Source organism: Apteryx mantelli, chromosome 6 (genome assembly GCF_036417845.1).
Source record: "Apteryx mantelli isolate bAptMan1 chromosome 6, bAptMan1.hap1, whole genome shotgun sequence".
NCBI lineage: Eukaryota > Metazoa > Chordata > Aves > Apterygiformes > Apterygidae > Apteryx > Apteryx mantelli.
Genome location: NC_089983.1, coordinates 8223505 through 8250365, shown reverse-complemented (window position 1 = coordinate 8250365; position 26861 = coordinate 8223505). Strand labels below are relative to the sequence as shown.

General features: G+C 41.6%; 1 protein-coding gene across 3 annotated transcripts in view; it reads right to left on the bottom strand.

The window, feature by feature from the left end:
• Positions 1 to 26861, bottom strand: part of AGAP1 (ArfGAP with GTPase domain, ankyrin repeat and PH domain 1) — a 386032-nt gene that overhangs the window by 63057 nt on the left and 296114 nt on the right. For all 3 annotated transcript variants that reach the window (XM_067298700.1, XM_067298699.1, XM_067298698.1), the window contains one exon: positions 25768 to 25929. In XM_067298700.1, coding sequence (XP_067154801.1) covers positions 25768 to 25929 — 162 coding nt within the window. The remainder of the gene's footprint in view (positions 1 to 25767; positions 25930 to 26861) is intronic.

The following is a 26861-nucleotide window of genomic DNA, read 5'->3' as shown; positions in this document are numbered from 1 at the left end:
CCTTATTTCCGCCGTGCAGACCCAGCATTGGCTCAGGGAGAGGAGAAAAAGGCTCACTTGCTAACCCCACCGAGAACCACTACTTTTACGGCACGATGGATTTATTCTTGTTTCGGACCATCAATTTCATCTATGGATAGGGAGCCGACAATCTTGCCCGTTATAGGCTGATAAACAGGGAGCATTTAAATCCATTAAGCAAAGATGCATTGTTCTGCAGCCTTCTCCCTCTTTGCACAAAAAGCAGCCGCATTTTGTTGCCGGTGCGAGCAATTGCTGTCGGGAAAACAGCCACGAAACAACAGAAAGAGCCGTTTCCTCCTCAAAAGGAGTTATATTCTCCCTGCTCGCTTTAAAAGTAATTCGCAGCGCGGGCGTCCTGAAATTTCTGAAGCATGTGGCCATTGCCACTTTCGGGAAATTTCTTTTCCAATGTATATTAGGTGTCACAGTGGAAATACTGTAAGCTAAAAATAAAATATACTACAATAAAGTAATATCATTGGGCTGAATTAAAGGCAAAGAGAGCACAGTTGTTTTCTCATATGGTAGAAGAAGCATAAACTGTTCAAAGATAAAAAATATTTATGCTTAAAGTGGGTTAGGAAAGTACTCTGCGCTGCTCAATGCGCTTCAGAGCAACTTCAGCCACGGTGCCCTATAAGAAATAAGCCAAAGCTAATTGCAGTTAGTGGGTGACATCAGTATTTATGCAATCCTTACAGTTCTCGTTTCCTTGAGGTTTTTTTGTATATACAGATGATGCAGAGTCAGATTTTTCCTAAGACCTGCTGTGGCTCATTTTAGATTTATTTTGTTCAGCATTTAATAAACATGATCTTAAAATGGCAAGGGAGACTTCTCACTACCCTCACTGTTATCAAAGGAGGCATATAAGTTGATACATATAAAGCTAGATTAAGCATTTGGCATTAGAGCCATTTTGTTAGTTCTATCTTTTACTTATCCTAAAAATTTAAAACAATTACAAAATTGAATGGAAGTCAGAATTTCCTTCCCTACCCCGACTCTCACATTTTTCTCACATGTTTAATCCATACCATCTGCACTACTATGAAATGCAAGCTCACCCTATGCAAATAAAAATATGACTACAAAGTACAGCTGCATAAAATGTTTTAAAAAATCCTGTTCTAACAAAGTAATTGTTGTATCAGATCCTAAAGACTATTACACATATAACCAAGCTGTAGAGCATAGGCAAGACAACTCGGCTAGAGGATCTAAATCCTGCTTAACACAAGCAAGTTCAAGTTGTGCAAAAGAACTTGCGCTAGACCATTTTAGAAGAGGATATCCATACGGCGCCTTAGAGATGGATTTATTTGAAGTGCTTCCACCCTTTGCAAAATCCACCACATGATCGAGGCTTATTAGCCGTTTGCCCTGCAGCACGGTACGCAGAGACAGGCATGTCTGCTGGGCAGAGGAAGAGCATGCATGCACAAAACTGTTCTGTTTGCTCTTGGTGGAGAATCACATCCATATGTGACCGGACGCAACAATACTTTCCACCCAAGCTATATTTAATTCTTCCTTAATTTTCATCATTTGTGAAAATAAACACGAGATGGTCTCCTGGTATCAGGTGTTCAACAGTTCAAGCCCGTTAGTCCGCTTGTGGTGCAACCTTCCATGCTAGCACAGGGACTCTTCAGTGGAGACATTCCAGTTGGAGAGATTTATTGTGTCAAGGCCTTTTCCTACAAACTGCTAAGCCATCTGTAATGACTATCTCTCCATAAACCTGAACACTCGTGCTAAAACAGGAAGGTCACCATCTCCACTTGTGCCTGAGCCTCTACAACTGCCTGCACTGACGCAGTTGGAAGACGCCTTTCAGCTCCTTCCCCTTAACCTGCCTTTCCTAGAAAACACAGACCATGGACTCTGGGCCCTACGTCGTAAGGAGGACAACCCAAGGCACAGATAACTTCATTAGGGCTAATGCTGGCAGAAGTTCCTCCCATCATCACACCACACTCCCATCAGCTGCCTTTAGCTATGTTAGCAGCAAATCTAATAATTTGCATTTTAGGACTCCCCAGAGTCTGCAAAATTTAGTAGGCTAGTTCCTAACATAGAGTGGGCAATGGGACAAGGACCTCAGGACCTTTCACATTAAACATTAGTCAACTTAACCTCCAAAACTCATTACTCAACCAATAGCCGCTACGACAACCTACAATGGAGCCTGAAGGTCTCTGTCTCTTTGGGTGAGTGGTCTTAAAAGAGGTCTCTTACTGGGGACAAAGTAACTCAAGACTCTTCTGTCGTAAAGTTACTCTGAGAATAGAAAAATTCTCTCCAACATTTTGTCTCTTCTCCATGGATTGCATCTGCCTCTGGATTTTTGAAACCACATGTGGGAAGCTACTGTAGGAAGTTGCTCCTCAGAACATAACCAGGAAAAAATGCAAAAATCATAAATTCAAACTGCTCTGGGCGGGGTATTACCCAATATCTGCCCAGATATTAAATACTGCTTTGAACAAATCCAACAAGATCAGGGTTAACTTCTGACTCTCTGCAGCTGGCTCTTACATGAACGTTATCATTTTTATAATTTGACATTTTTCAGAAGCTGCAGTTGCATAAAATCCCTGGGGAGATGCTGTGATTAGCTTCAGAATGGAGAAGTTTGAAACCGGGGGGATGCGATTTTGTATCTGCATATTTTAAATATTACAGATTTGTGTCAGGACATACACAAACACCACACGCCTGTGTGATAAAGCAAAAAATCAAGAGGCTCAACAAAATTAAGAGACACGTCTAAGCTCCAGCGCCTTTCATCTTTCAATAAAACACGGAGTAACAACTGCATTTTGCCTGGAAAGCTAAATATTAAATCTTGCATTTACATCAGCCGCTAGTGTCAAAGGCTTCCTTGCTAGCCGGAGACCCGAGTTGTTAACTACTAAATGGCTAAATGACAATGGCTGTTACTAATCGCTTATTGAATAATGGAACTGACACAACTGATAAAAGGTTTCAATCCTGGAAAAAAAAAATGATTTATAGTATTTCACTCTCCTGGCACTGTTATTTGTATGACAAATGGCCGGACAGCCACCGGTTAATCTCCGCACACCTCCGACTCTGATGCGGCAGCTTCTGCCGGAGCATCCACGTAATCAAGCCCAGCTAACGCCACGGCCGCGCCGGCGCGCGGGGCTGAACGCGAGCATTTTATCAAGGCTGATCCCCAAATCAATTTACGCAATGGGCTTTTTTGGCGTGGGGGGGGAGGGAGGGAAAGCGTGACGAGGAAGGGGAGGAGTATCGTAAAAACGATAAGCCGCCGCGCGCAGCTGGGCAGCTAGGCCAGGCTCCTGCAGCACAGGAATGAAATCATCAATACAAGCCAGGCATTAATGATTTCAGAAAGCTCCATATCGTTTATGGATTTTCTTGATGGCAAAATCTGAACTGCAGCATCATACCGAGCTGTCAAGACTGTTTGTTATGCTGCCGGGTAATATTGCACCGCCTGCTGCGTGCCGCGGAGCCCGTCTTCCCCGCAGATGGGAGAGGGGGACAGCATGAGAGAGGAATTTTTTTTCCCCGCTCTTGAGATAGGAATGAAGCTTTATATTTATAAGCAGCCCTTCAGCAGTAGCTTTATTTCATTGGTTGTATTGGTATTACACTACTTCCTGCAGAAGTCAAACGCGTTTCATCATGCCGGTCTTTCAAAGGCAGCAAACCCTTCACAGTGCCGAGCTTTCCAGAGCTCGCCTTCTCCTGCATCGCTTGGCAACGTGGCACCCAGAAGTTTTAACTGGTCAGACAGAGGAAACGAAACCCGCTCCGATATAATGAGGAAAAACAGCTTAAGAAAAAAAAAAAAATGCAGAGGGAAAATAAAAGCATTCCAATTTTGGCAACTGAACAAAGGGACGGACCAAAGATTTTTACGGTCGTCCAGAAGAGTCAGGCTAGTATGTACTTCACTGTATCTCACGCTGTAACTAATCAAAAATGGAACACAACCCATGTGATTTAAAACCAGTTTCATATACAGTAATGTTTGTAAGATGAAAATGTACTACGTCTTCCCATTTTGCTTTTAAAAAAGTTAAATATGAAATAAAGAGCATAGCGCAGTTGAACTAAACCACTATAAAAAACTGCATTTACATGCGTGCCTAAGTGCAAGCAGTCCCATCATCTTCTGCGGATGTATTTAAAGGTTAAACAATTCCTTAAGTGCCTATCTGGATTATGGCCTAAGATGACAAGTAAAGCTTTCACCGATTTCTCTAGTATTTGCGTACACAGGCCTTAATTTAGCATAGCACTTTGCAAAGTTGCAAGAATTCTTAGGCTGTAAGAGGCCCACATTAGTGTGTTTGGATCATCCATCCTCAACCTGTGACGGAACAAAAATTTAACAGACTAGATGTTGAGGTTCACCTGAGGCAGATGTCAGCACGGGGAACGCGAATGCAAATGAGAGGATGCCGGGCAGGTTCTTCAAAGTGAAAAGCAGCAGCTAGCTTGGATGCAACATAGCAGAGGAAGCCACGGGCAAGGATGCCAAGAGAAGGGTGACCAGTAAGAGCGATGGGCTGAGGAAGCGATCCTTGTAGCGGTATTTGGAGGGATCTCAATGGGGCTAGATTGCACACATCAAGGCCAGGAAAAAGGATGCTGCAGCAGTTGAGATACAAGACTGCAAATTCCTAGACCTGCTTTAGCTGCATAGACAAGACAATGCCAGAGATAATATGCAACACTCCAAATAGTAGATGCACAGAGGTCCAAATGAAAAGACGAAGCCCAGACAACATAGTTCAGTAACAGAGAGCTAAAAGTGATGGTTTTCTTGGTCACTGTGAACACAACATGGAAGAGACACAGCAATGAGAAGCTGAAGGAAGTTTGTTGGCCTCACTGGGAGACATATAGCCAATGCTGAGTTTGGATAGAGAATATAAAGCCACACTGGGAGGAATATCTCTGAGTCAGCCAATGGAAAGAGGGATGCTCAGTTTGTATGGACACACATGAGATTATTCAGAGAAGACAGCCATAAGGAGGAGAAAGGGGCCAGGCAAAGTGGGAAAAGTAGGAAGAAGACTTCTCTCTGAAAGGTCTTCAAGATCCTTAGAGAAGTAAAGAGACAGTAGAAAAGGAAGGAGTGATAGAAGCTGAGTTAAAAACAAAGAAACAAAAAAAAAAACGGGTGACAATATTACAGGTTGCAGCACACTAACAAGAAATTGAAGATGCAGAACTAGTTCTGAATTTTTGCTTAAGTCCCTAATGTCCTTTCTTTCAAAGAAATCTTCGACAGGAGGAAAGCGAGATCAGCTCTTCCAAGGAACGAACACAGGGTAGAGAACACGGAGCTGGGCTTGTAGGCAGAGGGTGGCGGGTTAACATGAGAAAGGAAGACAGCAGAACGGCGAGGAAAGTCCATGGCCGTCACCTCAGGTCCCGACTTTCCGACACAAGGAAACGCAGGGCAGGAAGAAGTAGGTGATGGGGACATGCCTCACAGTGAGGCAAAAACGATCAAATGAGAGCAGGAAGTACGGAGATAACTAACTTCTTAAGTGGAAGAGAGGAAAAATCATCCATAATACCAAACAGCATCTGGCTGAAAACAAAACCCAGCTGGACTCTTCAATGTGTTTGGATGATGGATAACTATTTACAATTGCTTCTTATGATCTACTGGTTAAGTATTTCAATCCTTTTAATTTAAGTTACACTGATTATTTTCCTAGTATTCTAGAACTTCTTTTTTTTTGGTCATATTATCATGCAGGACTAACTCATGTGCCTTTGAAGAGCAAATATATTGTGAATAACATAGCACTAAAAATTATTCAGCTTTTTATTGTTTGGCAACTTTCTGCAAGAAGTTTAGATAACTCTGTTACTTATTCTGCCATTTGAAACTATTTTCTGATCATATCGCACATCAGCCTTCCCACAGTTTTGCTCAGGATCAATATAAGGTTAAGTAATATAGAGATTCTTCGGGATCCCTTTACTCTTTTCAGCTATGAGCAATAATATCCATTTTATTCCAGTTTTCTGAAACATTGCCACTGCTACAAGAGCCCTTAAAAATTAAATGACAGCTGATTAAAAGGATCCTAAGCCAACTCTCTAGTACTCCTGGGCACAACTAATCTGGTTATGTAGACCTAAATAACAAAACAAAAATACACGTAACACTGTAGATGCTGTTTAGCTGTTGCTTAACTGCTTACTAGGGACAGAAGAAGTAGAAATTCAAGGTACAAGTGAATTATGACTCTTTTCAATTAATAGAAAGTTTCTTGCTTTTCCTTTTTGAAATCAGGATTCATTATTATACTTTTTTGTCAAGCATTAGATTCATATCATGGCTATAATTTATTTGTTGTTGAATTTAAGAAATTCCTCCTTCATCATCCTTGCCCCTAGAAACCATCAATTCTTCCTAACACTTTTAACTTCCTTTATCAACCATTTACATTTTCTACCTGCTGCTTCATATTCATTGCCATCACCTTCACTAGCCTTCCAGTTGACATTTGCTTGAATTGTTTCCTTCACTTCTACTCTTAACCATAATATTTTTTAAAATACAAGCATTCTTTTGAGAGGAGAACTGTAGGTCTTCGGCATCTATTACAAAAAAAAAAATCTTTCCTAAACATTTTCACATTATTCCCCTAATCATGTGTAACCTTTACTCCCACACAACTTCTCTCCTCGTTGCTTACGGTTATGGAAAGTAAGCCTTTTAAAAGCTGCGCGGTTGTGAATATACATATAAGCGAACGGGACTGGGCTGTGTTTGCTCAAGGCGGAGGAACTAGACTGGCCTTGTACCATGCAATCTCGACTTTCAGGGCATGCTTTAGTGCCTTCCTCCAAACCGTCAAGCAGCCCTCCAAAAGCAAGCCGAGGCTCTCGCCCCTCCGCGTGGCGTTCGCATGCAGATAGTCGGAGTAATTGATAGCACAGGAACACTGGGACACACAATAGTACAAGATTTCTGTCAAAAGACACTGCAATCAAATATAATAAAGCTTGATGGATTAGCAGACTCTCTTTATTGTGCCTATCTGCGTGTGTGCACAAGTTAAGGCCTGCTTGCCTGGTGGGTAAGATCAAATGGGTTTGTTAAAGGAACTGAGCCTGAAAAAACAAAGCCAAAGCAAGGTGCTAAGGTAGGAAATACAAAGCCTGCTCGCAGGAAAATCACCAAGCGCGGTATCAACTAGTGACTGATCTGCCGGGCTCCCTCCGGAGCGGTAACGCGCATTTTTCCCAGGTGAGCTGTAACAACACGCAGGGGATACAAAACCTTTCAAAATGCTAGCCCGTGGCAGAAAATGCTGTAAGCCATACAGGCAGCTTTTTCTGCTTGGAATGGGAACAAACTGGACGCACTGTAAAATCATAACTAACCAATTTAACCTCCTAGATTAGTACAACTGCTAAACAGGAGAACCTCACTCTAGCAACTGAGCCAGCTTAGACCCTGCTGGAAGGTAGTTTCACCCAAAAAAGGGAAGGGCAAATACCGCAACCTGTCCCCAAAGACAGACAGTGGAGAAAGGACAGAACAACAACACTAATAAATAAATAAATAAATCCACGAATAAGTGGTAAGTATCGTTGGAGCTGGATGGTGATGATTCCTAGGTGGTGAACTTGAAACGGCGGAAGGGCTCTGTACCTCGCAGGGTCTCCGCGACCTACTTCGGGCCAGAAGGCTAACTGGAACAAGCAGCAATCCTGCTCTCTTAACGCGCTGCAGAGGAAGTTTCTTCTATGTTCAATATCCTCCTACCAGCAGAGCCCGAGTACAGAACAATTTTCACAAGTGTAGTCTCAAAGAAGCCAACATGCTGGCTTCTGCGATGCTCAGAAGATCATTCTGGGTTTTATTCGGGCTGCTGCTTTCCTTTTGGAAGCTGTGAGGACATTCGGGCTCTGGGGGACAGTATATGTCAATCTTCTCCTCTTTTTTCAAAAGCACTGTAGGTTAAACTTTGGGCCTAACAACCTTGACAGCGTCCCTTTACATTTTTTAGACGAGCCATTGAGTAGCATTATGATAAATTATGGGACCTGATGGTACGGAACAGGAACATCTACTCCAGTCAAAGGCTGTGGGAGGAAATAAAAAGCCAAAAAGAAGTATTTCTAGCAAAAAAGAAACACTTCCTTCTTCATTAGCATAAAGAATTGCAGAAAGCAGAATATTTCAATTAACCACAAAGTAGGGTACCCTTGTAGTTAGCAAGTAGAAGAACTACCGTAGCATGACCAACTCTTTTGCTTGGGGAGCGACAGACAACATGTGAAAAACCTTTCATAAAAACATCAAAAAAAAGAAAAAGCCTATAAACTACACAGATATTTTTGTTATTAAAGTCAGTGGATAATTTCTGATATGGTCAAAGAAAAAGCAAAACCCTGCTTCCAATCTCCTCCATATCTACTTTTTCATGTCACAGTAAATGACAGCTCTGAACATATCTTCTCTTCTTTAGGTTAGTAATAAACTAGAGTACTACCCTCAAAATCCTTTGATATATATCAAGTTTGCAGAAGCAGATCCTGATGTAGACCTGCCCTCAGGAGCTTCAGCCACAGCTCACTGTCAAGTATCTGGAAAGTATTAGAAGTTAATAATTATATAGCTAATTCTTAGCCAAACCCCAGCCATCTTCAGAGTAAAAACATCATCTCCCGTAAGAGTCCACATTTTGTTTAACATGACTGGGTGAGTAGTACAAGCACTTTACAGGTAAACAGTTTCTCTGCTAGACCACTCTATTTTATTTTTTTAAGAGCACAACAAAAACCAAAGCCCAAGTCTTCACTTTCATGGAGAAAAAACCCCTCTCCATCGTTCTCAGACATCCCTTTCCTTTATACAGCACTAACAGTCTGTTACTGAAGCTTACCCTCTCGCTTAGCATCAGGGAATCTAAAGGTGACCCATCAGCAAAGGCAACCTAATTATTAATATGAACTTCGTCTGCATAAACTGAGATCATGTTATACGCACTAAGTTTGAGAGAAAAGAATATAGCTGACAACCCACTAAAAGTTCATCGATTTTAACATTCTCCTAATAATCACTACGGATCCTCACAGCAGATACGTCACATAATCTGGCAAATATTAACTTACATTTTAACATATTAAATAGGTTAACCATGCATTAACCTACAATGTATTGCAGCAAGGTTTGTTCTAATTTAATTAAACACTGAAGCCTCTTAAGTATTCTACAAAACTCAGGTACCTTGCCTAGCAAATGGGGATTTTTTTTTAAAAACAATTCCTCAGGAATCCTTGGCGATATTTTGAAGAGCTTGATTATGGACTATATATCATAGATAAGTTTATATCTCACAGTCAGTTATTTTACCTTTGACTCAAACTTACAAGAGTTTCATACTTTGCCAGGATAAATTCACGTGATTATAACTTTTGCCAAAAACTAATCACTGGAAAGTTAATTTAAGAGTTTTTCATAAAAAGTAGGAAAGCAGATTAGTTCAAAGCAAGGAACCCAAAATGCAGGAAATGCTCTTCATACTTAATTTGCTAGTGCATCTGTAGCTTTATATTCTGGGGATGAAAAGGTACACATTTCATATTTACAACATCCCAGTTCAACCTCTTATTCGAGGAGACAGAAACATTTTGTTTTTAAACAGACACGAACTCTCACAGCATCATCTTAAGAGAGTATATTCCCTTCAGAATGCCGCTTTCATCGCCATAATTCCCCATATTATTTTACAGACAGCTCTACAGGTGCCCATTTAGTAAGTTGGTATGCAGTCAACTGCGTAGCCTGCTGGGAAGCCCCAAGAGCACAGACAAGCAAGAAATGGGAGAGGGTATTTTGGGGTTTACATGCTTGTGCTTCACACGTAGCTCTAATTTTGCTCTGGAAACAACTGCAGATAACGTGTTTTCATCAGTTTTTCTGTATCGGCCAAACCAACCCAAAGATGCTTTGGGGCAGAGAAGAGGTATGATCACGGCACCACCAAGGGCCACAGACCATACCTCTTACAAGTCTGAATTACACCACACAGATGATCATAACACATCAGCTCCACGCGTAGAAAGTTTCTCCTTGACATACTGAAGTCAACGACTTGCAGCTGAAGTCAGAGTAGGAAAAATCAGTGTGGAAACACTCCCAACCCACCTGACAGATGATGGCTGATTCTTTTGGCTGCGTAAAGTTATTCTAGAAATATCCGCCCACGTTCCTCTGTAGCTGAAGAAGGACGTGGCAAATGCTGATTGTGAGCCTAAGGTAACACTTACTAGAAACAGAAACTATGTTTGATAACTTAATATTCAAAATACATGTTTTATATTTTGAAATGCAATGCATCCCTTAAGCAGTAAGATCCCAAGGAAGAGTATAAGAAAAAAAAAATCAGTTATTAATCAATGGACACTACTGGCTGTGAGACATTTACAGATACTCCAGAAATATCTTTTTTAAAGCAGTAATGACTGGAAAGACGTGAACCAGTTGCTGGATAAGTATTGTAAGATTTCCTTCATTAAATTCACCTTTCTGTGCTCAGATTGCTGCGACATTCATGTGATAAACAGCATGTCTCACCATAAAATCTGAATTGGTTTTTCAAAAAAAGTTATTTATAACTGACCATTCACAGCCTCCTGACTGGCAGCCATCCAACCAAAAAGCAATTATGTGTGCAACAATGATGATATTAAGCCCATAGTAATAGGATAGCTGCCAATTTTAAGGTTAAGTAAATCACGAACTGTACTTTTATGTATAAATATGTTGGTCAAAGCCTTCAAGTTGTGTGGGAACAGGGCAGCTCACTTTGGTGCTTTGTTTACCTCTACGGAGCATTACCTTGGCTGAAAAGCAATGGCATTTGTAACGATTACGGTCCAGCCACCATCACTAACAATTTAAAAATGCTGATTTTAAAACTAAAACGCCTGAATGTTGCTTTTTCTTGAAATATTAGCTTGCACGACCATTGCACACTGTGCGCACAGCCATGCAGGTCCCGAAATGAGGAGCCTGAGAGGGAAGAAATGAAAAGGAGCTGCAATGGTCTTAAGGGGAGCTGCCAGTTCCAAGTCAAAGGAAGCACAGTCGGAAATACCGCTGCCTGACTTTGTACTCCATCACCGTGAACTGCAGCATTTCCTCCCCAGCTTAAAAACACAGATGCAAAGCACTGGGGAAGGAAGAGAAAAGGAAGTCAAAGCCAAGTCAATGCCATAGCACTTGTAAAATGCCAAGGAAGAAGATGCGTATGTGGAAGTAGCAGCTGACAAGATTCCTGCCGGCAGGAGTCAAACGTCACTTCTGGAATGTGCCCTGGAAACTGGAGCAGACCAGGAGAGAATCATATTCTATTAAACAAAAAGAAAGAATAAAATGGAAAGTAACCTGTTAACCTATTTTTTCCCCCCACATTTCAGCATCTCAGTGAAATGGGAAGATTGCCATACATGCCTCCCAGGAACCATTGCTGTCACTGCGTACATCATGCCGTTCAATATGTTATGAGATGCTTGCAAGATATCTTATACTACGAAGGAAGCTGTTCTGTCACTGTCCTGTCCCAGTTCTTCAAAAACTAATCCTTTACAGAAAGCATTTACTCTCACGGATAAAACTGGTAGCAGGCTCAAACAACTGGGTCCACTGATCATAAAGAAACCCATCAGAGACAGCGCTGTAGACCTTCTTATCCTAAAAAGTTAATCTTCTGAAGGTCCTATAGCAAGGTTTGAGCAAGCTAGTAGATCTCTCTGCTGCCAGGACTATCTGCGGGATTAGACAGACTGGGAAGTAACAAGTCTCTTGCCATAGCACTGCAGAAAGATGAGTTTTCTATGTTCACAGACAAGAACGACACATCTAATCCATCTAAGCAACCAGAGTGTCTGGACTGTCACAGACTTGCAAAGCCTGATTAACAAACATTAAGAGACCAAAGATCCTGAAGTCCGTAGTTGGGCTTAATATCCACCTATGGTAATACTTAAACCATGAACTAACCTGAAGTTTACAGGGCTCTGATTTACATCCTCATGAAATAGCTCCAGGTGGAGAAAGAAACCTTCTCGATGATAAACATGGAAAATAAGTAGGTGATTATGGGCCTTCTGGTTTCTTACAATTTGGGAACTAATGGCTTGATATCACAACAGGCATCAAAACATCAAGAAGCCAGAAGCGCAGAGACCCCCGGCCCGAGGAACTCATCTCTTCTTGGGGCAGCCTGCAGAAGTCTGAGGAGCACACAGCAATCCTGATGGCTGGTATGGGCATTAAGCTCAGAGGTCACCAAGTATACAGATTTTGAGGGCAGATTTTTCTTCCAAAGGAAAAAAGGATGATTTTCACAGCTCCTGCGGCCTGCCTAAAAGTACTAACATTTTACTACAAAACAAAACGCATGCAAATCCCCCCAAACCAGGATATGGAATTTCAGGCAAGAGCTGACTCCTGAATCACTGGAAGACTGGAGCCAGGAAAACAAAAAACCCATCAAAACTGATGAACTTTTTTTTTTTTTTTTTTTTAACCCTTAATTCTAGTTTGGCCCCTACACAGGAAATCAGAGCCAATCTTGACAAAGAACAGAAGAAACGTAAAAATTTTCAAGTTGCTTTTTAAGGGGTAGGGACCGTCGGCACAGGATTAGTTTTACTGCAAGCTGGAAAAAAAATAAAAGTCCAATTAAAAAGGATCCTGTAGAATAGTGCTAGGCTCCCAATAGAAGGTTTTACTCGCAAGTTTAAGGAGCGCTGAGCTTTTGTTCAGATTTCACCCGTTTGAGCAACCCTGTAAATTCTGTTTGACCTCAGAACGAAGCGGTCCCACGAGGGAGACATTCAGGGGCAGCAACACCTTTAGAAAAGGCTGAGAGCCCACAATGCCTTTTGGAGGACTGCTTGCTTTCAGCGAGCGGTAGACAGGCAGAGCAGAAATACACTGACAAGCAGGAATAGAAATTTTGAGTGCTAGCCGAGTATTTTGATTGCATCTTTTCACCGACGGTCACAGCACGACTGACAAATCCCAAACAGGAGAAACGCGAGCTCTTCATTTGGCACCTGGCTAACATAACATTTCACTTCAGCTTATTATAAAGTCCCCTTCCCACTTTTCCATTTAGGCCCTAAATCCCAGAATTATGTATTGCAGGATATTCAGACACGAGGAACAAGATTTGCGGTGCTGGAGCAATAAGCATCACTTACGATTAAAAATTTACTCATACAGTCCTCTGAGTTTGCTATGCGCGCCTCGAACGATGTTCCTTCTCGTTTTAGGAGGAATCTGGATTAAGAGAGATGCGACATTTTTACAGGCAAGAAATCAACAGAAACTGAATCGGCCTCTAACAGGAGAATCTAAACTAAGCACCCGGCTACCCACCCTTTCCCTCGATTCTTTTAAAGAACAGGGATTTATCCTCATTATGGGATTAGAAACAGCGCTCGGTCCGCTTTGTAATGTCATCTTTGCAACATTTGCAGATCAACCAAATACTCACTGGAACAGGCACCCAAAAAGACACGTTCTTGCAGTTTGAAGGTTAAACCGGATTAATTTGGAAAACCTGAAAATTGATGCACTGTGATTTAACATGTGCTCAACACGTGTGCTCAGCAGCCACTGAAATGAAATATCTTAAATATTATCAAACGTTACATCATTAAATATAAATTAGACGGAAACAGGGGAAAGCTAAAAATTGACTAGGAGTTCAGATACTCTAAATGGCTAATACGTCCATTTTTCACCTGAAGCCCTCTCCAATACAGCTTCGCTATTAAGCAAAACCGAAAGAAAGGTAATCAATTCCAACTAAAAAGCACTTATCCCCGGAATGACTGCGCGGCCGGCACTTCAAACCCCTGGCTGGCTGCCAAAGCCCAGACAACAGCTATCAATGTTTCTGACTATCACAGGAGCACAAGGGGCCATGCATAATTGACTAGAAGATGGGCTAAAACTGTGCCCAATCAGTGTGTGATCAAAAACGCGTGGAATATGCAGCGCCACTTGATTACACGGAGGCACGTCCTTTCGCTCTCCTCATGAAATCTCTTCAAGGTCCAGAGTACTGTAATAAGATCATTACTGTCAAGCGGTACGAATCACAGGCAATGAGTCTTGGGATAGGAAGTCATACTTCACAAGCTCCTCTGGTCCTTTTTTTTTTTTTCTTTCCCTCTCTTTTTTTTTTTATTTTACTGCGTGTTGAGGCAGCAAGGCGACGAGGTGACAGATAATGATCACATCACTGTGTGGCAACTAGAAAGGCACTTTTAAGAAAGAGCACAGAGAAATCAGCTTAAGAGAAACTCAAACATTTTTTTTTTCCCCTCTCCGCTTTTTTTTTTCCCCTCCCTCCTGCAAAAATTAAATAGTATTAAACTGCGCAGTGTTCTCTTTTCATGAACTGTGATTTAATGCCATTGAATTTAATCATTTGATAGATTTCCATATTATACCAAAGCCTATTACCTCACAGACAAATGGCCAATTTTCTCCATCTCACACTCACAAAAGAAACCTTTATTAATTTTTTTTTGCAGGGGGCAGGGGGAAGAGGGGGGAGATGCCAATGACGAGGCCTGTTGAAGGTTTTTTTTTTTTTTTTAAACTTACTCCTTTCACTGGAGACGTACACTACATATAATGCATAACATCTATGACAAGTCACCTATATCTATAAAGAGCAAGGTGGAGGGCTTGAAAACAGGAGGTCTAAAACAAACATGCAGCAAGCTAACCACTAAAACCTCCCGCGCACCACTTGCATCTGCAGTAGAGTTCAGAGAGAAAGACACATTTCCTCCCTGAATTTGAGAGCCAATTTAGGGCATAGATTTGATTAAAACTTGGGACAACAACACAGGTTGGCAATGAGTGACTGCTGGGGAGTTTGAAATAGAAGGAGTCTACACTGCTGCTTGGGGCTGTCTTGTAAATGCCTCCCTGACATCAATGCCGCAGAGCATCAAAACTGGAATTGCTCCGGCGTCGCAGTTTTCAAATGGATAAGGCTGGTATGACTGGACGTGAACCCACCGCTTACAGGGGAAGCGAGAGTCAGCATAGTTAAGGGCAGCCCCTTCCCCAGTCATTTTGCCCATACCTGCAATAAATAGAAAGAACAGCCCTTGGAACGGCGTATGATAACGCAACACGTTTTGACCCAGAGGCTTAACACATGTAAACATTCATCAAAATGCAACTCAAACTCAAGAATCAAATTATAGATACATCTCTGAAATTAAACATGAGACAAAATATCAGAGCAACAGTGGAACGGTAAACTCTGTATCATGGCTCTCACCACCACTTTATCATCAAAACCTCCACCCTCTTACAGGAGTTTGCTGCACTTCCAAACATGTACTGTTCAGAGACTCCTCCGCAGGGCAAGAGGAGAAGTTCAAGCTCTACCTTTCACAGCATGTTGTTCTCTACTAAAATATCTCCATCACTATGTGATAACCAGAGGTGCACAGCGCTCATCAACATACAAATTTACTTGTGGTCCAGAGAAGGCTGAAACATCAGGTTCAGCTCGCTCCAACCTACCCTTCAAAAACCACTGCGTGAAGTGTTCAACACTGCATGTTCAACAACTTAGTAACATTATTTAGATGCAGAGTCACCTTCCTCAGTTTCGGCTTGGGCTTGCTTTATCTTTTACACCAACATTTTGGCAAAGAACCCAAATGAGAAGGCAAAAAGGGTTTTGTTCTGAAGGTTGTTATTGAATCCTAAAGTCTAAGAGAAAGCTGCAAAAAATCCCACTCGTGTTAAAAGAACGGAGGAGGCAGCATTTAGCTGCAGCTGTCAAAGCCTTAAGAGTCTATCTGTGTGCAATAAAACTATCAAGTCCCCCAAACCTGTAACGCCTATGAGAAAGGTACAGATAGAAAGTGTCAGACTGTCGATGCCGAGTAAATTGTGTGTACGCAGGCTTGGAAACATCATCTTCACTCTCACTTCCCTGTAAGCATTAGGTACACCTAATCCACAACATCTGTCAAATGAGACTTGCTGCTTCTGTCTTGCTAGATGACGTGCCTGGAATACCTTTATTTAGACGACAGACTGACCCGTGCATTCAGGAAAGACTGTCGCTTAGTTTCATCTGGATTTAAAGGCCAATGTGGCCTCATCGCCCATTGAGGTTCTTCACACCTGGAGCCAGGAGGCTGAACGCACATGGCTATTTTGGGACAGTTTACATTCAGACCTGCTCTTAACCTAAGAACGCACTGAGTAGCAGCACAGATTCTTTGGGACTTACCCATAATTGACTAAAATGTAGAGTTCTGCAACAGACAAATGACTAACTTGTTAATTCTAGACTCTGTTCTGTGCGTACCTCTTGATTATGAGCTCTTTTTAGCATAATGCCAAGAGCATGTTTTATAAATCCAGGGCTAGATCAGACCTATTGACACATTCCCCCTTGAATTCCAGGCTTGATATATATGTGGGAAACCTCCATAATCAAGACATTGTCATTAGTCTCACTTTATGCATTATGAAGAAAAAAAGCAAGCCTGTAATCAACTGGCATCCAATCAACCCTCCTCTCAAAGCTGCCCTGTGCTGTCTAAGGCAAACAGTAAATTGCAAATTACAAATTACAAAGCAGGCTGTAGAGATGCAGATCTTATGAACAGCCACAACAGGTCAGAGTAAGAGGTCCATCTAGCCTGGTATGTTTTCATCAGCGACTAGTAGGAGACACCTAGGGAAAAGCAGAAGAGCAATAGCTACAGCAGTGTCCGCCCTAGTACTTCTCCCAGAACAGTCCTTGGTTTGGGGACTTCCTGAGCCAGAGGTTGTACTCTTGGTTTTAAGACACCTTCACGGGTTTTTCTTCTTCACATTTGTCTAATCAGTAAGATTAATTTGTTTTAGCTGCTTAAATCACAGAATCACAGGTTGAGGTTGGAAGGGACCTCAGGAGATCATCTAGTCCAACCCCCCTGCTCAAGTGGGGTCACCTAGAGCACATTGTACAGGGTCGCGTCCAGACCTTAAGGTCTTGAGAATGGAATTACTTAGCGCTTGTTCTTTAAAAGCAGCTTCCCCCCAACACGTCTCTGTTTCTCAATTCCAACAAGGTGACGAGGCAAAATACAAAAGACAAAACTGAAGACAAGGTGCCATTCACCAATTAGGTCTTGGTTCGAGAACAGTTCCCTTTCACACCAAAACAGTCTATTCATCTAAATTGCAACACCTTGACTTTACCGAGACTTCAGTTATGCTGTGAAAAGAAGAACTAGGTTGTATTTAACAGAATGAACTTGCTGAAAGCTTCTGGGGAGATAAGAAAACACAAAGGGAAAACCATACTGACAGCATGCATGAACCTTCACTTTATGTGTAAGGCTTCCATACTTGTGAAACCCTCACCAGATATTATTTTATTCTTTATATTTACTATAGCTTTATAATGCATAATCATCCTGGTTTTTTTTAAGGCATTTTAATTTAAGTATTTAGATTCATAATGAAATTATACTGTTTTACACCATGGAAAACTGGCAAGGATCTTTTAAAGTAAACACTGCAGCTTAAGTAATGCAATGGAAGCAACTTCTCCAGGCAATATTAATATCTTAAAAATACATCTTAGGATCTTGTAAACATAATCTTGAGAACATTAGGAACTCTCTTTCTTATCAGGGTCCCTGTCTCAGGCTGACACAATAGTTCTAAGGACTCGAATTACCTGAAATCAGTAAAGCTCTACGGCGCAACTTGTTTTCATTTAATTATAAGGCTACTTAGAACTTTCTCCTTTTCCAAAGAGACCAGGCCAAATCACAGCACAGCAACTGCACTGAGGATAAACAGCATGCAGTTCTGTAATTAAAACATAGCAAAGTTCCTAGTGTACTAAGAGTGGCACCACCTTTCAGACAGATGTAGGAAAAAATACACATTATCTTTTTCTAGATGTCCAGATGCGCTAGTGTGTACAAACACCACCAATTCATACTGGGACTCATCCTTTCCCAAATCCTCTTTTCTGTTGACCACTGCTGCGACACTTTTCCTTCCAACCAGGAAGGTGGAACGTGCAACCTCTTCTGACCCTGAGTTAACAGTACTTTTAAAGAGAAGAAGGAATCTTTCAACTTGTTTAGCCTGCAATGAAGTAGGTTAAAACAATAGATGAGCTTCGCCTCCCTTGTCTTTCACTCCTCAGCATCAACATAAATGTCTTTCAGCAGCAACCCTTTCATGTCAGATAGGCTGTGACAACTAAGGCTGAAGGTTTCCCAACAAGTGACCTTTATGCCTTGGTTGAAAGCAAGTCTTCTGAAGATTCGGTCTAGATTTTATTAATTTCTGCCCTCCTGTTTCTCAGGTGTACGGCAATCATCCAGTTATTGTATCTCCTCCCTGGCAGCGAATGAATTTGGTGATGATCAGTGGAATTACAATGAAAGACTGTTTTGACACTGAATAGATGGCAACCTCCGAGATGCTGCCGTACATTTAAATGAAAACAAACCGTTGGCATTATAGACTATAAATATGGTCAAATCCTGTTGACATTGCTTAAATTCCTATGCAGACAGAGAAGGAAAATGCGGTTGGATTTTTTGCTCCTTTTTGTTTCTTTTTTAATGCCAACTGAAATTTTGTTTTTCTATTTTAAGAAGCGACACCTGCAAAGTAGCTTCAGCACAGAACTGCTGGATCAAAAAAGATCTAGCACTGTTCCAAAATAATCCACAGAACAAGCAAGCAAACACATATCAAACCGCACTCCTAAAACCATCCACTTACGCAAGCTCCCTAAACTCCAGATGTAGTGAGGTTTAGCAAAGCAGCATTTGGTCTTTTGTGTGCAGCATGAAACTTAGCAAAATGTTACTTGTTGAAATTTCGGAAAAATGCTTCATGCGTAAGAATATACAAATGACACTAAGAACAATAAATTGTTCACGAACAGAATTCAGTGGTATCCCTAAATGAATTGCAAAGCTAATTGTTTTTAATCTCCTAGCTATGCGCTTATAAAGCAAATCTTTCCAGCTCCAAATAACTGTTTTTCTTTATTCAGCCTGGCAGTCAAACCACTATTTTTGTATCAATCTCACTTGAAACACTGCAGAACAGCTTTATTTTTGAAAACTGTGGAACATTTGCTTTCTGGCACTTACGAGTCCAGAAATAGAAACAAGTACTGCTCTCACTAAACTGTCCACCCAAGATGCGTATAAATACTAGGTACCAGCCCTGAAACACCCTCCGCTCGTATAGACGTAGTTCTGCTGTTTTTGAGAGGGGTAGCGGTTATTAAGACATCACTCACCACTTTAAGGAGCGTATAACTACAAAAACATCTTGTGCATGGAAACAGCTACGGAATAACTGCTTTCCCCTATTAATTTATTCCCAGACTGAACTTTGGGTTATTGTTTTTAACACGCAGTAAGGAGCCCACTCCAACTGACCATCGCAGCGCCCCGGCTCAGCACGTGGATGTGCGCTGGGATGGGCTGCACGCTCATCACGCAGCTAGATGGACTCGCTAGGTTGCTACCGAGTTTTTAAATCGTAAACTACTTTATTTAAAAAGTCTAAATAAGCTGTGGTAAGACTACACATAGGCCACAGGAGAATTTACGGTGAAGGGGGATGAGAAATCTTCCCTAATGCCATGCAGTACTCCCAGGCTTTATTTCATTTGTACCTGATTCACCCATCTCAATATTGCTATACAACTACCAAAAAGAAAAAAAAAAAAAAAAAAAAAAAAAAAAAGCAAAAAGCAGCTGTCTTACCAAAATAAAGAACACTTTCCCAAGAATGCCTCCATATCTACTCCTATTACACAGCAGGTTGCAATTATTGATATTTAATTTAAAGGAACTTGGTGAAATAATTAGCGTGAAAAGATTACCAGGAATAACTCTGTGGAGTCCCCATGTGTGGACAATGTTTATTTGCCTGTACAACCTCAGTAGTATAATTGCCCTGTAAAAAACCAAGAGCAGCTTTTAGCTGAAAAAGTTTTGCCCACAACTTAGCTCTCTGCATGACTTTAAGCAACACAGCCTATACAGGACCTTGGCATCTAACGGATTTGATTGCAAAGGTTACAGATTCTATAATAGGTGAGTAGTTTTGCCCTTGTGCAACTGCAGGTCAAGATATTATATTTCACATCTTCCTTCTAGAGAAAAGGGAGTGAGACGCTGTGACTTTTTGTGCTGAAAAGGTGTCTGAACATGCTGTCCTCTGACAATGTCAGGAGGTAGGTTTCTTCCATATCACAAAAAGCCACAAAAAACGCACCAAGAACATATTCCTTCGCAACAAAGCTTCCTTCAGCACACTATAAACAAAAGTAAGTATTAGCATTAGCAATGTCCTCCTGTCAAATGAAGGATCTGCTCTCCCACAAACATTACAGCTTATTGTTTTCACCTTACTCTTTTCATCTGTTTCATGGGAGAAGTTTCAGAGGGTTGTTTTTCCACTGAATTTCCAAAATTCCCAAAGTTCTTAGTATGCATAGTTAGAGATACACACACACACACATATAAATTATATATATATATAATATATATATAATATATATTAATATATATATTTTAAGTTCAAATAGGCCAAAGCACACTTACTAGAACTTTGCACCAAAGGAAAACATGTTCAAACTGTCAGGACAAGCCTATGCACTGTGCTCTGTACAGAGCCCAGCACATTTATATCATTTCAACACGTAGTACCAGCATGAGATGATGGGAAAGCTTGAGGAATTAGACCAAGGAAAACTTAGGGTGAGAAGCTGCAGGCAAAACATACAGAATTTTTTTCATGCATCACATACTGCATGTTCAGTTAGCTTCCGTATGGCTTTCAATTTACACGAAATGTCAAATTTTTAGCTATTATATGGATTACAATGACCAATGCTAAGGACTGCGTTTCCCTATTTCCCACTTCTTTGCTTTGCCATTTGGGTTTTGGAGGGGTTGAAAGGGGCCAAGAAGTCTTGTGAATATGCTGGCACTTCCCTTGGCTTTTTATCACTCTATTTTGCTATCCTTCTGGACTCAAGTCCCCACTCAACTGAGAAACAGGATGAAAGCAGTGAAATTTTTGCTTATTGCTAAGAGTAGAGAAGAGAAGTCAAGACTAAAGCCTGTTTTTCACCCACAAAAAAACCAAATATGCATATTTCCAAAGGCCAGGCATTTCAAACTTAACTATATCTCATCTTTAATGCTTCCTGAGACCCAGAAGAAAAGAATGATTTCAGCGATATTGAACATGGTTGTGAAGAACATAAGCTTTTAAAATACAAACTTTTGTTCACTCTGGGAAAAAAAATTTGCAGTTTATCAGTAAACTGGGGTTCACCCTAATCTACCAGCTGGAAAGCACATACCTAGAGTTGGGGCTAGACTGCACAGGTCAAAAAAGCACAGGGAAAGGCAATCACTTCTACAAGAAGCAGAGAACAAAATATCTTTGTGTTAAGAACACAGGTCTAAAGAAACATAAAAGGATCCTCGTCCTTCAAAAGCTCTTTAGAAACCAGCAATGAAGAAGAACGTAGCACACGGCTTTGCAGAGAAAACACAGAGTTTGGAAAGTTCTCCTGAGCCGCTAATCATGTTTATTGCTCTACTGACGAGTCGTCTTTCTCGGGATACATCTGCGCACCTGGGAACGGAGAGCTGGGTTTGCTTCGCTGCAAGCTCGCTCACGCTGTGCCGACGGTGAAGGAACAGATCTGCCTGGACGTAGCCAGAGCGACCCCAAAAGAAACAGCGACTTCGGCCCCGTTGCTCAGAGCTCTCCGCCAAGGAAACGGTTGCAAAGCGCCCATGATCGAGGTTTGATGCTGAAGGAAAGATGGCCGTACCTCGCGCTTTCTATAGCTCTTAAAATCTCAGCAACGCATTGAAGGTAGGCAGGTCCGAGCTGCCATAGCCGTGAAGTTTTAGAAAACAGTTCCTGTCTAAGGAGAGTAAGAAAAATAACCAGTGGGAAAGACCTTTCTGTGAAGAGTATTTACAGGAAGGCTTTTAATTCTTCCACTTGTTTTCAAGCTGAAAAACCTGCCCATTGTCACCAGCAGTTCCTCCAAGTGCGGTGGTGGCACAAGGGCACTAAAACAGCCCACGCTCTGAGCAGCTATTCCTCTTTGAAACGCTGCACTGTATAATCCTGCTCGGAGCGAGTTTAGATAGCATGGTGGGAAAAACACTGCTGGTTGCTGGCACCTTGCCTAATGCACAAACTCCTGCTGATAGCCTCAAAAACACAGAGATTTTTCAGTGACGAGTTCTGTACAGATAAGAATGAAAAAACTTCTCTCTGGGTTTCATCGCACTTGGAGAAATTTCAACAGAATGTGGCTTTCCAAAACAGGAATTGCATTTTAATTTTCACCAGCTGCAGCACCGTTGCCACAGTATTTTTGTTGCTGCGACCATTGTCTTGGAAAACAAGTAGAAAGATAAACGGAGTGAGATGAAAGAGATGCAACCCCTGAAAGAGAGGGCTGTGAATGTGCAGATAGCGGGGAGAAACAAGGATCAGCGTGACCTTTACGGAAGGCCATAAAAGACACGAGCATCAGTGCTTGGAGTTAGTGACTACCGTCACTCTGGGCTCACCACTGTCCATCGCCGTGATATCTGAACACTTGGGCAGAGGTCAGCGATCAAAGCAGGCACACACAAGGAGAGAAAAGACTGAAAAGTGCAGTAGGAATGCTGGAGAGTTTGCTGAAGACCAGATTTAAATCTCAGAAAACACCTAAACTTTGCTATAGACAAAAATACAGGAACGCAGAATTTCTAATTGAAAGCTGACACTTGAAATGTGCCTGGACCCCAGCAGAGGCAACTTCAAATCTAGAACTACCCAAACCATTTAACTGATCCATTTTAATTGCCTGAAAATACCTACTACTGGAGAATCCTCCCATTCACAGTGAGCTCAGGATTTCCAGAAGGAAGGAAGCAAGCTACCGTTCCTCCATAATTCAGCCTTCTGTACCCTGTTTTCCCCAAGCCACCTGCAGTATCTCAAATACTTGATCAAAGTTGCTAAGGCTAAGCAAGCATCTCCCAGAACATCTAACCTTTTACTGCGCAACCCAGATTTGCAGTCTGCAGAATTGCAGTAATCCAGGCAAACGCTTCTGTCTGAGGCTTTAAATCTATGCCTATTGCAAGGGTGGAAAAAGGGGGAGGGGGAAAAAAAGAAAACCCACACACCAAAAGAACCTTATTTAGGTCACTGGACAGATTTCTAGAATGAGCACTGGAGAATAGAGAAATTAGTCTTTTTCCGAGAACTGGAATTGAAAACTGAACTGGAAACTACTTAAAACACAAGACAGACTCAAAAACGCTACATCCTACAACTCTGAGAAAAATGCTGAACAACCCAGAGCATCTCAGACACACTGCCCACTAGCAGCAGACTGGCTCATGACATCGGCTGTCCCAGGACTCGAGTTACTCCCATCAGCGAGCACCACGGCAAGCTCAGAGAGGTGCACAGTACCAGTCTGGTGTACCACAAGGTCCATCAAACATAGCTTTGGACTGCACCAACCTGAACACCAGAAAATAAAGGCAAACGGATGCAACGGAAGTTTACAAGCGCCCACGTGCTAGAATTTGAAAAAAGCAATCCTCCATGTTGTTAGCTTTCACAAGAAGTACTTCAGGGGGATCTACCATCACTAGCACCTTCTCACGTGCAACTGTGAGCCCCAAACCAGAAAAGGATGACCATCTCAAGACATGGAAGAAGAGGCAGGTCCGTCAAAGAAAGCTAACGTAGGGCTACGAAGACTGAATACAGACATCTGTGCTCTCTGCTACTTTTAAGGTCCCCTGCGAAGACTTTTACTGCATCACTTGGTGCTGCTTGCCATTCATTTCTTGCCCTTCTGAAAGCAGCTTTTATTTAATTTACAAGAAGTGGGGACAGTTGTGGAAAGTTACTGCCAAAGGCTTTCAGGCTGGCATGTTAAGAAGCTGGCAGCATCGCACAAGGAGGAGAGCAGGAGAGATCGAGGAGAAGAAAGGAGCCGCGTACCACCCGCTCCCGTCAGAATAGGGATTTCAGAGCAAGACGCACCACAACTGCAAATCACTGGTTGCTTGCTGTGGTTCAAAAGTCTGTGCTTGCAGACCAGGACCACACAGGCTCTAGCTCCAGCAACTTGTGAAAATAATCTCACCAGGTGAAAGAAAACATACATGTATTAACTAATTAGAAAGAGATTTTTTTCAAAGGCTCTTAATATCCAGCTGGTCTCGATTCACATTGACTTCAACAAAATAGTCCCGGGCCAACGGTGAGTGCTGTGAAAAATCCCCTCTGTAACTTGCCGTTGAGGTATGAAAATAAGAGGTGTAAAGGGGATTGGGGGAAAAAAAAAAAGGCAAATTAAAAACGAAAGGTTAAAATAAAACTTGGCTGCAGGCCATAAACTAGGGGGAACTAACAGTGAAGATAGCTAAATGACTGGAAAGAGAACGCAACAGGAGCTATTATGGAAAAAAAGCTAATGGTTTTTTTTTTGGAAAAAAAAAAAAGAGATTTGTATAGATAGCTGAGGAAATAAATTCCGTATGCGATAGAAGTGCAATTGAGAAATTAAATAAATGGAAAATAAGGATGACTAAGTAGTAGTTAACATGCCCCTTCTCAGTTGTATACTATTATCACGTCTATTTTTAATGTCTCTTCAGCTGCCTGCAATTGTCATCCTTTTTTTCAGAACTCGTTCCAATGCTCTTTGATACTGAATTAGCTGTTTTCACTCGCCAGTGCTTACAACCACATCTTTTTCTTACTTAACACTCCCCTCTTCTAACAATGTTATTCCATTGTCTCCTTTTTTCATCTTTCCTTATATGTTGACTCCCCAGTTTCTGAGCTTTCCAACTACCCTTGTTCATCTTTTTTTCTGGAGCTCTTTTGGTTGAATCCTAGCATGTTTCTATTCTCCTTTTCTAAAGATACAAGCATGTTTTATATCATATCTGGCTACTGTATACATTGTTACCCCTTCAGAAGGGCATTGAACAGCTATAGCAGTGGTGGAAATAGTAAGCTAAACCAAGGGAAGAAAGAAGTTCTTTTCGGCTTTTGCTTTCTGGCTCTTAAAAAGGAACCCAAACATTTAAACTCTCCCCTTTTCTTTTTATCCTCAAATAACACCACCTTTCCACGAGCAGCTGAATATTCAAGCTATAACAGGCATCAGAGCATTGATGATTCTAGAGCACAGAATGAGCCTAAGTGGAAGAGATAACACAAGATTTAACAAGACTGAAAAAAAAATACAAGTTCTAGCATGATGTACGGGCTACTGAGTGGACCTGGACTTTTTTTTCTTTTTAACCTTTCAAGCATGCCTGTACCTTACCTTTACTACTAATGATGCTCCGTATTAGCTTGGGGACACTTCTAAAAGAAAAATTTTGCTTCAAAAATGTTTAAGAAGTCACAGTCACATGATGCCACAGGTCACTCAGCTCCATCATTAAAAGATCAGTGCCTTTAATTCCTCTACGCTTAAGTACAATTTTGTTTACCTTTTCCGTGCAAAGCCAACAACGTAGTTGAGTTGTACTCTGAAATGCTTTTTGGAACCAGGACAAAATCTTTTCAAAATTCAGACTTCCTCCATAAAGCAAGCTTACCTTCAGCTGTGCCCGAGATACCATCAGCTTTGAAATTACTAGTGCTTTTCTTCCTGCGATGTTTCTTTCTGTTGGCGTGCGGCGAAGGAGGTGGATCGAGTTTGGGGCTGGTTGTACTGGATATACTCGGGCTCGAACACACCGAATCTCCTAACCCAGTATCTGCAGTATGGAGAGAAATGGGGGGGGGGGGGGGGGGGGGGGAAGCAGGAAAAAATAAGATTACTGCATAGTTTAAATTAACGATTGCTAGAAGCCAGCCAAAATCGACAAGATAATACCTTTTATTATGTGCTAGCAACTAACCTTTTGAGCTCATTGGCTTCCAATGGCTACAGGACAACCTCCTAAAAACATCCATTACTATTTCAGAAAGGTACTAACAAGCAAACTTGGCTCAAGGTCCGATTGGAGTCCCATCAAACCAGCAGGACTCTTTGCATCAATTTTAGAAGCAGGCCAGCCAGAAGTGACAAAAAAACACCGGGAAATCACTTCATTGCTTCCAATCGCTCTTTCTTACACCGACCTGACCGATCCTCAAATTAACTCACGTAACACCAGGACATTTTAATACATAACGGAACAGAGTCACCATAATGTCCTCTGAGCGCTATCTAGCTCCTTTTGCTAATACTAGAGATGCAGGCACACATTAAAAAAAGGTGGTAATGGCAATAAAGGTGGGAAAGCAATTTTCTTTTTCATGTGTATAGCTCACCTGTGCCTGATACAACTAATACTGTGTGTACGCAGCCGGTGAAAAACATGCCACCTTCAGTGTATTACGTAGTTTCCCACTACATTAGCTATGGTAGCATAACATGCAACATTTTTAAGGTCTAATGACAGAGTCATTTTTATATAGCACTCTCAAACACATCAAAATTCAGGGTCTATGCTGCCCCTCTTGCTCTCTTCAGTAGAGACCCACGTTCCATTCCCCGTTCCACGTAACGGCTGGGAAAGCGCAAAAGTCTTCTCTTTGAGTGGTACGAAAGAAAATTCTTTTTATTTTGGACCAAGATATGGCCCACGTCAAACTTGCTTTCCAATGAGCAAGGGTTTTTCATGCAGGCAGACCGACACAGATT